General features: G+C 39.9%; 1 protein-coding gene across 3 annotated transcripts; it reads right to left on the bottom strand.

The window, feature by feature from the left end:
• Nucleotides 1–3117: 3117 nt before the first annotated feature.
• Nucleotides 3118–10960, bottom strand: LOC134821166 (uncharacterized). Of its 3 annotated transcripts, none has more exons than XM_063831840.1 (10): nt 10877–10960; nt 9134–9621; nt 8845–9013; nt 8495–8680; nt 7127–7432; nt 6551–7003; nt 5928–6404; nt 4812–4950; nt 4552–4691; nt 3118–4366 (listed from the first exon to the last, which is right to left on the bottom strand). In XM_063831840.1, exons 1-10 carry the CDS (start codon nt 10911–10913, stop codon nt 3978–3980), a joined length of 2784 nt encoding a protein of 927 aa, XP_063687910.1. In that variant the 5' UTR covers nt 10914–10960; the 3' UTR covers nt 3118–3977. The 3 variants fall into 3 exon arrangements, with proteins under 3 accessions (XP_063687910.1, XP_063687917.1, XP_063687926.1); XM_063831847.1 differs by having other exon boundaries at nt 3119–4363; XM_063831856.1 differs by lacking the exon at nt 4812–4950 and having other exon boundaries at nt 3149–4366.
• Nucleotides 10961–12492: the final 1532 nt, after the last annotated feature.

A 12492-nucleotide genomic window follows, 5' to 3' on the forward strand; every position in this document is an offset into this window, starting at 1 on the left:
ATCTCTTCCAGCTGCTGGTCTCCCTAAGGTGCCGCCCTCCCGCATAGCGGGGGTAGCGGGGGTGGCGGTCGTTTCGCCACTGAGTCCTGGCAATTGCAAATAATCAATTTGTTAATGTATATTCGCGCTCACCGTACTGATTTTTGATCATTTTTGTGAATTTGAACTGCAATTTTTATTTTTATTTATTTTATTTTTATTTATTTGGCTGAATTGCAAAACAAAACTAAAAACTAAATATAATGCTTACCGGAGACTGCGAAATTTCCAAAAAGAAGATTTCCAAGTATGATGAGTATTATTGACCGGACCATTTATTCAACTAATTTCCATTTATAATTTCAAATTTGATAGTTGGGAACGAAGTGAGACTCTCCACTCAGTGTTTAGTTTGTTTTAAACAGTAAGTGCAGACTCTCACTTCGTCCCCAACTATATCAAATTATATGATCGACCCACTCATAAGAGCGAAAAGAGATTACTATTAATTTCAATTTATAACTATTTAATCTAAAAGACGTTTCACTCAATCCAACTTCAGCATTCAATAAACTAGTTTGGAACAGAGGTCATTGTGTTAGTTTATGGCAAATCGAGGAAAAATGCCTAGACTGGGACTCGTTATATGTCTTTAAAAAAAGAAAAAAAAGCGATTAGAAAAGTAAAATCGAATAAAGAGTCGTTCACATATTATTACGCAATCAATTTTGGACAATTTTTAACCGCCACCCTCCGTAATCAGATTTACACATAGCTATCGTGTCAAATTACACTAGCGGAATAATTTGGAAACCCCCCTGATCCCCTCGGCTGATTACTGCTATTTTGTACACTTCGCAAGGAATGTGACAAACAATATGAATAATTTATAGAGGTCCTTATCACCATAATTTCAATATTTAAGAATTGGATCAGTTTGGCATCTGGTATTCAATTGACAATGACTAAATTACCGATTCTAGTTCTTTGTCAATAAAAATTAAAATGAGCAACGCATTTGGCAAACGAAGAGGTTGTCTTTACCGTGATTAGCTGAATTGAGTAGGCCAGAGAAACGACTCACAAGAATTATAATAATAGAGGTCCTTACTACCATAATTTCAATGTCAAGGATCAATTGGCCCAGCTTGGCAACTGACAATGGCTAGATTGCCTAGTTGTCGTGTCAATTAGTTCTTTGTCAATAAAATGAGCACCGTATTTGGCAGACGAAGAGGCAATCTCTACCGCTACGGTAATTAGCTGAATTGAGTGGGACCTGATCATGATAATAGTGGTCTACTTTACAGGTCTGATCCGTCAAATCTGAAGTAGGCCGGATGACGTTGTGTTTTGTGACTCGTCTGATCAAAGACGTTATTGAAAGTGTTACGGAAACTCGAATGTATGAAATGATGTACTTAGTACATGGTACAGCTTCTGAGCTTCAGCAGATCACTCGACCAACTGCAATATGCCGCATCACAATTCACAGCTAACAGTGATAGGTATGCAAAAATATGTGAAACCTGAGCTTCAATTACAATTCTGAGTATTGGTCATAGTTCCCACGTGACCTTCCACTAGGAATATTTTGTCTTTTGCCTAATATATAATGCCTTAGGTTATATAAATGTTCTCAAGACATTATGATAGCTTAGTTTACTTTACTCTTTCCTATTTTTGTTTGTGAAGCTATCAGGAATGTTTTTCGCAGCTCAACCACTCATCACCGACATTGTTAACTCTACCGGTCACTCTACCCTGGAGACCTCGACCAACATATTTCTTCAGTACTTCCTTCCAACAATAACCGCCATAAACATCCCTCTGAGTCTAACCAACCTCTTCGTCTTCCTCAAGACTGGCTTCCTCAATTCTCCCTCCGCCCTCATCTACTTCAACATTGTCATCGTGGACCTATTGAACGCTGCAGTCGGTATAAAGATCTCGGTAAACTTGTGGAACGACACGGATCATCGTTCCGTTGAATTTTGGGGGAAGAATGGGCATGAGTTTGGGAGATATGTTAACAACTTCACCTTTGACGCAAACATTGTGCTGGTTTTTGGTCTTTGTCTGATGACGATCTTGTGGATTGAGCTGTCTGCTCTGCATGTGCTAAGGAAACTCAAGTTAGTTTCCCGGGTGATTGTGACCTTGGCTTATTTCTACGGAGGACTTTCTGTTCTCTACAGGTACCTTCTTGGAAAACATTCAGAACCTAGGCGGCTTTTTCAAGCTACTGGGGTCGAAGCTAAGGACATATTTGAGTGTTTATTGATCTTTTCAATTCTTTGCCTGTCCATTTACTCCCAAGCTAGAATCTGGCTAAACAAATATAAGATTAACTTCCCAATATTCTTAGCTGCAAGTAGAGCCTGCCTCATTATCACATTAAACGTGGTAATTTCTTACTCTTATTTTGTTGTGACAGTTGCCACGAGAGTGTACTTCGAGGGTCCCTGGAATAATACATTCACATGCCCTGGAAGTGGAGATGAGATCGGAGAAGACAGAGAAGATGAACATTGGACTTTTACTAACCTCCTTCTTTGTGATGAACTGTATCTCAGCACTACATTCATGTGTTTGCAGTGCACTGTAAACAGCTGCATTCTTCTCTTTCAGAGAAACACCAGGACTTTTTTGAGGTTGAAAGTTAAAACGTTCGTGATGGATGTGAAGATATTTTGGGGGGAGTTTCGTGGTGAAGATCCGGAGTATGAGTATCTGTGGACATAGATAAACACGGGGGGGGGGGGGGGGGGGGGGGTTACAAACCATAGATAAAGTTCGTGCAAACCATTTCAGTTCGTGACACAAGTTTCTTACATTGTATGACTGTATGTACTATTTATAAATATATTTGGTAACGGAATGGTTTTTTTTTGAAGATTGAGTTTGATTAATTTTGATGATATGACATTATTTTTTGTGTAAAATATATTTGATTTCTGTAAAAATTGATATCATTTTCAACTTATCACTTTCAACTTCTTCAAATTTTTGTCAACTCTACAGTATTATATAATTGATATTTTGGGACAAAGTGAGAGACTCTCACTTTGTCCCAAAACGTCAATTATATGATCGACCCACTCAAAAGAGCGAAAACAAATGATAATCTACAGTATTACGATAAAAATAAAACACGATTAAATTAATAAATGCATTAAATGCTGCAAAAGAAAAGAAAGGGAAAAAAGCAATTATAAATAGAACTTATACATTATAAAAGCCAGAAGTCCGAGAAAGTTTGCTATAAATTCTCCTTTTACTAAATACCCGTCGATTAAATAAACCCTGTCCATTATCAATTACCATTAATATTTTAGTATACTCGATAATCAATTGTGTGGTATTGATTATCAATATTAAAAATGTGACCATTCCTATAGACCTGTATTTGGGTTTGGTGTAAGTATAGTTCAGTTGTTGATGGTAAATTCCTGCTAACAGGGAAACGGTGTAAATTTAAGTGATCACCGCAATTGATGATTCAGGCGATCTGTGTCACAGTTACAGAAGATAACGGTAAGTTAATATGAACCAAGTCATCAACCTAATAAATGGATAGCCCGTATGTGTGATATGCACACATCTGACATCACACATACGGGTATAAGTTGGTATATTGTCCCTGTAATTACCTGTGGACCGATATCTGAGTTAATGAGTTAATGAGTGACAATGATTTATATCTGTATTATAAACATAAAACGTTGTAATCATTGTAATCATTGTCATCATATTGCAGTTATTTTGATCATTGCAATCATATAACATTGACAACAGCTGAACAGCCATGCATTATATAAAGATACAAAATATATGAGTTGGTTATGATAAAGAATGTTAGGTATTTAGAGTGTGTGTTTAGAGACCTGGAAGGAATGAGAGTGTGATCTGTAACAAACGTTGTGTAATAATAACCATCTCCATGTGTACTTTTTGTAAAACACATCTCAGACGCATAAGCCATTGAGCCGTCAAACTTAAATTACTAAACCGAACCTTGTGGCTGTGAGTGAATCACAATACCTGTTATTTAATGTTATAGTGTAATCTGGCAAAAGTACTACAGGGTGGAAAAGATCAATACCTGTTATAACTGATATCAGTGTCATAGTGCTGGGAGGGGATCTTTTTGGTATTACCAGGGTCGCTATCCCATCTTCGTACCTCAGCTCATGATAAAAACCGTTAAAGGTGGTACCCAGGATTATGCCATTGTCTCTGAGTCCCCAACTACCGTGTCTGTCACCATTGTTCCACTTTACAGCCCCGTCACCAAGCAACTCAAGGACCCCGTTATTAGTTCTACCATCATGAGCCCAGTTCCATGTACTTGTACTGTTTTCCTTTATTGGAAATGGGGATCCTACTAGGTAAGCTGTTAATAGTCGATTAAATGAAATATTCTCCAACACAGAAATTATTATATTATTGTAAGCGAATAATGACCAAAAATGAAGTGAATTGTTATGAGGGTGAAACCGAGTGTAACTTCCTTTTTTAAACCGGAAAGTAATCAAAAGTGTGTTAATATCTAGCTAAAATCTATCTTACTATTGACCGCAGCACAGTTAGATATTCCACAATATTTCCATCTTGGTTCTTTCCCTTGTGAGTTGTAACACCATGGCCCGCCTTTCTCATGGTCTGGGTTCCTACAGAAGTTGTGATCTCCCAGCCCAGCGTCGGGGTGACTGAGTGAGCAATCAGTAGAAAATATGAGGATAATCATTAAATTTAATGAATATAATGAATATTATCAATCAACTGGTCTAAGTTAGTAGTTAAATAAATTCCCTGAACAGTAAGGTTACTTTTGTGGAGTCCTAGTATGTGAATTTGGTGTCTGCAAGGTCCACTTCTGGCAGACAAGCCCACTTTCCGTTGTGTTCCTGAACCCTCTGTATTCGAGACCCTGGGGATCCTCCTTCCAGTTGAAACAATTTATGTTTTCTGCGAAGATACACATTATCCCTTATTAAGTTATTTGGCCAGTGATAATGAAATCGGTCGCTCGCTTAACTTTTCCCATTCATTTACAATTGTAATAGTTTAAGAAGAAATACCCGAAGGCAGCTGTATTCGGCAATAGAGATTCAATACACATCAGCTAATTGGACACTAACTACCACCCTTATCCCGAAATACTAGGTATCGACCCAAAAGCAACCCAAAGAGATGTTTACAGCATGTGATTAATGTAATTAATCGAAACTTATTATAATTCGTAAGCCGTGAATGAATGGGAAAAGCGAGCGACCGATTTCATTATCGGAATCATTTTGAATTTGCTGACGGTTATTCAAATTAATATCATTTCCTTTTGTTTGGGAAAGAGAAACACTGGCAGTGTTTCACTCTACCCATGATTATGGGTTTTGGTCAAATTACTATATTAGCTTATTAGTATACTAGGAAAAATATTATCACTCCTCAGTCACATTCTAGGGTCCAGAAAAAGAGTAGAACACTGATTAAGAAATCACAACAATTTTTCAGACTTTCTTGGAAATTTTTGGGCGGTCATGAGCGTAAATAATTATGTCCGTGAAAAATTTGATTTGATTTGTTAATTTTATAATTGCATTTTAACAATGTTGCTATACTCTCCTTCTCCTCCAGTTCAGTTGCTATCTGATATCTGAGTTAATCTTATCTTGATAGGAGGCACATGCTGAACAGCTATATAACAAATAACTTTCAAATCAAAACATGCACACATATACATATTATACAATGTATTGCAGATACCTTGAACTTGAACGTGAAAGGAATGCGGAAATAAGATATTATGATTTATACATGATGTAATGTTTTTTTCAAAACAGTGCTACTATTGAAACTCAAAACGTGGCTGAATATTGAAGAATGTACAACGGATACAGTGACTGATAGCTTGTGAGATATCTTACCATAGCTAAATAGCTTACCTATATCATCTGTTGATTGAGTTGGATCCTCTTGGTCCACCTCTCCAGGGATCTCCACTAAGCGATACTTCTCAGTAACTGTATCGGCGTGAAACTTAAAGCTCGCAAAATCAACATCCCACATGTTTGTACAAACGGTTGAGTCATCAACCGGGGCTTTAGAAAACTCAAAGTGCAACAGCGTAACTCCGTCACATGCCATTTTCAGATATGACTTCTGTATGATAAACTCCCATAGACCACTCTCACACTTGCCATCAACCAATGGCTGGTTGTCTTCAGTGCAGCCCCAGATCCAGTAGGTCATGGTGGTTGTGGTGACCTTGAACTCGGCTGTAGTTTGAGTCACCGAGTTAGTCAGCAGGACATCGATATTCCCCCCGGTGTCCGAGGACAGGACTTGCAGGTAGTGAGTGGTCAGGGGTGTTTTAGTTAATGTTACAGTATAGGTAACCTTATCTTGGACCACATTCCAGTCTGGAAATATGGAGAATTAGCTTTTTGAGCATAAACATTATTTGTGGTTGCTGTTTTTTGGTGAAAATAACTTTTTGAACCATGGAATTGAAATTTTAGATGGGCTGGTGGGGAATCAAACCGGAAATGGGAAAACATCATTGTACCTGCAGGGCTCCACGAAGTGTAAAACCAAGACTCCTTGTTAAATTCAGGTCCCATCATAATTAGCTTTATTTTGCTCAAATCTGTGTCTGAAGCCCACGTATTTTTGCACGAAATATCGTCGTCATTATTATCATCATCCGCCTCAAAATCCCAACGTACTTGCGGGATACCTTCCCGAGCGAGTACAAGAAAATCCTTGGTAACCGACAGTGTCCATTCGTGAGCCAATGTGTACCAATTACTTTCAACATTAATTTCTTTTTTCTTGCACTCAGAGAGTTTGCTGGTACCTTCACTCCATTCCACTCTACCCACTTTATTATCCCCATCAATGAACCTAATCTTTCTTGTCGTGTTGGTCCCCTTGAGTGGGGTGAATCGAAACTGTAGTGGCTGATCCTTGATGCCGTAAGGTGTACTTTTCTTAGTTGGAATTCTTTGCCAAAAATACCCTGAAATAGATTGCTTTCATAAAAGTTTAAGGCTGCGAAGCAACAGAGTGTGACTAGGCTTCATATATGTCATAAATAATACTGTATAATATTTTACCCCTCAGATCACGTTAAAAATATTACCTGCTCGGGGATAGGTAAGACACTGGTGTTCGACATACAACTGTTTCTGGACTCCAAGATCACAAGGGTCTCCAAGATCTTTAACAGTAGCCTCTATCTCACAACTCGTTTTGTCTGAGCACAAAGAGTGTATCTTTGTTTGAGCAGTTTGTGTCTCTGAGCAAACTTGTTCTGATGTGGAAGTCTTACTGCAAACCCCCTCTGTGCTAGCTCCCCAGGTTACTTTGTGTACTCTGATCATTTGTCCGGTAGGACAAGCTATAGATCCCCTTCTCCCTTCACATATCACAGTTTTTGTGTATGTTCCTGTTGAGAGATGTTGTTGAGTGATAAAACAATTGGATCGGGAAGTTGGTCGTTTAGCTCCGGACAGTCTATGCAACGTCTATCCAACGTCCGTGCAACAACAAAAGAACCGTCTATGCAACGTCTATGCAACGTCCCTGCACAATGAACACTCTATGCACACTCCCTGCACGGTCAGTCTATGCAACGTCTATGCAACGTCTATGCAACGTCCCTGCACAGTACCATATGAACACCGGCTACTAGCCGGCTACTAGCCGGCTAGTAGCCACTTTTGTAATAACAGCTCCTCAACTTCACATTAACAACCGGCTACTAACCGGCACTTGAAAAGTGGTCACTAGCCGGCTACTAACCGGCTACTAGCCGGCTAGTGACCACAAAGTGGCTACTAACCGGCTACTAAGCGGTCACTAGCCGGCTATTAGCCGAGCTCTAAAGCAGACCTATTAGTAGCCGGTTAGTAGCCACTTGGTGGTTACTAGCCGGTTAGTAGCCGGTTAGTAGCCGGCTAGTGACCGCTTTATAAGTGCCGGCTAGTAGCCGGTTTGGAACCGGCTACTAATAGGTCTGCTTTAGAGCTCGGCTAATAGCCGGCTAGTGACCGCTTAGTAGCCGGTTAGTAGCCACTTTGTGGTCACTAGCCGGCTAGTAGCCGGTTAGTAGCCGGCTAGTGACCACTTTTCAAGTGCCGGTTAGTAGCCGGTTGGTAATGTGAAGTTGAGGAGCTGTTATTACAAAAGTAGCCGGTGTTCATATGGTACTGTGCAGGGACGTTGCATAGACGTTGCATAGACGTTGCATAGACGTTGCATAGACTGACCGTGCAGGGAGTGTGCATAGAGTGTTCATTGTGCAGGGACGTTGCATAGACGTTGCATAGACGGTTCTTTTGTTGTTGCATGGACGTTGCATAGACGTTGCATAGACTGTCCGGAGCTAAACGACCAAGTTGCCATTGGATCAAATGATTTATTACTTTTGTAATGTAAGGTTTTTTTGCTGAAAGTGTGTGTTGCACGAGTGTTTCAAAATATGATCAAACATTGAAAGCCAAATTACCTAAACAAGTAGGGTTCCCGAAAACAGTAAAGGATGGATGATGACAGGAAAAGTAGAACATGTCCGCTCCCCCGCTCAGAACCCCCGGTTGACATGTTACAGTGACCCGGGAGTAGGCTGCTACTACAGTTCCACTAGATGGTATTACTGCTGTAGCTCCTGACACTGTTGGTATCGTGCAGACCTCTGAATTATCACGATGTTAATTTAATAGAAATACATTTAAAGCTTTAAGAACTGTTAATTGGAGAAGCCTACGTCTGAGATAAGACCTTCTGAGATAAGAACATCTATTATCGCATATAAACGTCTTAACCCTGAAGATGATCATGCTAAAAAGCTAAACCCACCTATACAGTCTGTCTGTGAGTCAGATCCAGTGGAAATAGTAGTTGTTTCATCACTGCAATCTGTGCAGGTCTCTGAGTTGGTTGTTGTGGAGTACTGGCCTACAGGGCAGGGTTTACACACCTCCCCCAAAATGTGAGTTCCGGTCGGACACCACAGTTCTGGAACCAACTGAAGACATTTGGATTTATTTGAAAGATCACGAAAAATTGCTTAAAACACGTAATAGCGGTGTTGAATGGGGTCTTTTATATAAGATGTGAGTATAATCGCTTCCGAGTAAAGATTTACCTGAACTATGAGCGTTTGGGGAATGGGATTGAATGATATCCCTACATCACTAACACTGTCATCCCAACCCTTTATCTCGGCTGCTAGGCTAGAGTCGGCAATTTCTATAACCTCGACTCCCATGATCTGAACTTTCAGGCCGTCCTCTGAGAAGAACAAGTCGACCGTATACAAACCATCTGAATCTGGAGATGGTATAGTCACGTCGGGTTTAAATGCTATTTTATGGTTGTTAGCAATGCTGTTGAACCCACTATTCTTCCAGTTTGTTCCATCCGTTTTAATAACGAATTGTGCTTCAAAATTTCCTCCCCACGGCGACTGCAATTTAAAGAATTTGAAAGAAAAATCTTGTATATCTTTCGTTGCAGGACTCATGACAAGTCTAATGTCGAAAGGGTAGTCTCCAGGTTTGTAACGATCATGTGTACTCGTCACTGTAGCTGGTGTAGTTGTCAACTCGTACCTTTCCTCGCTTACACTTACACCTGACATGGTTCTTTACAGAGGCACATATTAGGTGCGGTAAAAAAATCGAAATTATGCGGTACCGCACCCGACTATAAAGGTAAAATGTGCGGTAAGTTGCGGTAAATTTTTACCAATTATGCGGCAAATGTGCGGCGATTTTTTCGAAATTTGTGCGGGAATTGTGCGGTTTTCTTTTGCATTTTCTCAAGAACTTTGGAAATTCTAAACGTATAACCGCCGCTCTTATCAAAAATAGGTCTGTTTAAGTGTTACTGAGGGTGTAGTTCTTTACTAAGACCATGATTGAACCTATATTGAGATTCAGTTATCTGAGAACAGTGACTTAGAGTAATCAGATGATGTGGTGAAGTTACGAATGATAACTGATAAACTATAATCAAAGTATGGTAACGACGAGGGTTTCATAACGGCCTGGGTCACGGTCCCGAAAGGGCCTGGGTCACGGTCTTAAGGGCCTGGATCACGGTCCCGAAATGGCCTGGGTAACGGTCCCGAAAGGGCCTGGGTCACGGTCCCAAAAGGGCCTGGGTAACGGTCCCGAAAGGGCCTGGGTCACGGTCCCGAAAGGGCCTGGGTCACGGTCCCGAAAGGGCCTGTGTCACGTGGTAACTGGGTCACGTGGCCTAGGCATGAGTTCCAAAAGGGCCTGGGTCACGGTCCCGAAAGGGCCTGGGTCAGGGTCCCGAAAGGGCCTGTGTCACGTGGTAACTGGGTCACGTGGCCTAGGTATGAGTTCCAAAAGGGCCTGGGTCACGGTCCCGAAAGGGCCTGAATCACGGTCCTAAAAGGGCCTGGGTCAGGGTCCCGAAAGGGCCTGAGTCACGGTCCTAAAAGGGCCTGGGTCAGGGTCCCGAAAGAGCCTGAGTCACGGTCCTAAAAGGGCCCGACTATAACATATTTTGGTTTTTACACTCGAAAATCTTAACGCGAAAATTTCAAAATTATGCGAAATTACGCGGAAAATGCTAGATTATGCGGAAATATGCAGAAAATTACAAAATGTGCGGACATGTGCGGAAAACAATAAATTATGCGGACATGTGCGGAAAACGGTAAATTGTGCGATCCCGCACCCATCGCACCTAATATGTGCCTCTGGTTCTTTACAGTTCACAGTGCATTTTAGCTTATTCAAACTTAATTCGATTTACTCACTTACTGCAAGAAGTTAGAATGCAATATGAATTTACAGCAATTGTACCAAATATAATTTACAGCAATCATAAACATAAATGTGAATTGTGAACTCACCAAAAAACAATGATATCAGCAGCACTACCGCCCTCATATGCTAAATTGTCAAGCGATGAACAGTGACAATAATCACCCTCTGCTATGGACAGATTAAGTGTTACAATTCAGTTCTCTGAATTTAAAAACTAATAATACCAAGAGACACCAAGAATACGAAAAGACCCTAAACATTTTGTTGAGAATAAAATATTGTTGTGTAAAAGGCTTAAAAGCATCATCAAGCATTAAAAGCATCACCAAGCATCTTCATCAAGCAACAAGCAAACAGTTTTGTAGATGGGATATGATTCAACAACCAAGAGAAAATAGCACCTTGTAACCACGAGTGTACCAAATATAAATTGCTCTTACAACAAAATGAACAACTTCTTTCAAAGGGCTGTTTATTCTTTTCTATTGTCAGTCAAACAACCAGACTAAACAAACAATGCAACAAAAGAGCCCGTTAACAAAAGGGTCTCAACTAGGGTCATCATGAATTTCCAATACTACATGGTATAGCCCCCTTTCTTTGTCCACCCTAAGTTTTATACCCGTGTAAGGATATAGTGTTGTGATAAAGTAGTGTACAATTTCAACTGCGAGGGTGACAGTCAGGTGAACCTGCTAACTGTTACCCAAGGCTTCCTTAAACCAAGTCTTACATAAACAAACTTGTTTACACTGCACTGATACAATTTGCAGCCGTCAGCTAATGTTTTAATGTAGCCTTCCGATGGAACCCTCTAGAACGTAATGTAGAACAGCAACTCAAGGTAGGCATTAAATCGTACTGATTGAGTATGTATGCCAAATTGCATATGTAATTGCTGTATGCTCATTATATTGGCCTTGGCGACTAATATTGCTCGATGAAGTTAGAGTTGAAATTCAATTCCTACTTACATATCCAGTATCCACTCCTTTTGTCAATAACCCCCATTATCTGGTTAGAGGCCACATAGCGTTCAAGTCTCGAGTGGCAGGATGCTCACGTTTAGAAACTACATCTGTTCCGTTAACTAAATCAGAGTTTACCACGTGCATTTAGATCTGAATGCATATTATATATCCTTTAACTTTTCAAGGTGGCATGAAGTGTTGTGATTAGCTGTGTGATCTGGAAATATTGTACGAGTATATTTATATAAATTAATGACTAAAAATGAAGTGTTACAAGAATATTAACAAACAATCGTTTTAGGGCGAGTTAAAATGTTACACTTTTACAGTACCTGCCTGGACCAAATTTATGATAACGCCTATGATATTGATCTAAATTGTTTAGTTATAGCTAACACCTGCAGTGCAATCTAAATACTACAGTAGTATCATATTAAAATGGAACTTATAAGTCCTAGATTCAGTCAAGTGAAATTTGTGTGATCTGGAAACATAGCACGAGTATTTGAATGATAATGACTTAATTAAAGTTAAAAATGAGGACCGCTATAATGGTGCAAGAATATTCACAAACAATCACTCAAATTTGTACCTCTTAAACATCTTCAGATTGAAATATAAAACATAGTCGTGGCCGCGACAAATGTCGCATGTTTGCATCTGTCACTAATTCAGAAGGTTCGTCATAGGTCAGAAGATGAGCTGATGCAGCTGACCACTCTTCTTTTCTT

Source organism: Bolinopsis microptera, chromosome 1 (genome assembly GCF_026151205.1).
Source record: "Bolinopsis microptera isolate Bmic1 chromosome 1, MBARI_Bmic_1.0, whole genome shotgun sequence".
Classification (NCBI taxonomy): Eukaryota; Metazoa; Ctenophora; class Tentaculata; order Lobata; family Bolinopsidae; genus Bolinopsis; species Bolinopsis microptera.

What these genes read in the sequence shown, in the direction of transcription:
- LOC134821166 (XM_063831840.1), bottom strand. Translation starts at nt 10,913, where the DNA reads ATGAGGGCGGTAGTGCTGCTGATATCATTGTTTTTTG. An exon ending in CCCAAACGCTCATAGTTCAG is followed by an intron (nt 9,014 to 9,133) that starts GTAAATCTTTAC and finishes AAATGTCTTCAG; the next exon opens with TTGGTTCCAGAACTGTGGTG. An exon ending in TCTTACCTATCCCCGAGCAG is followed by an intron (nt 7,004 to 7,126) that starts GTAATATTTTTA and finishes AATCTATTTCAG; the next exon opens with GGTATTTTTGGCAAAGAATT.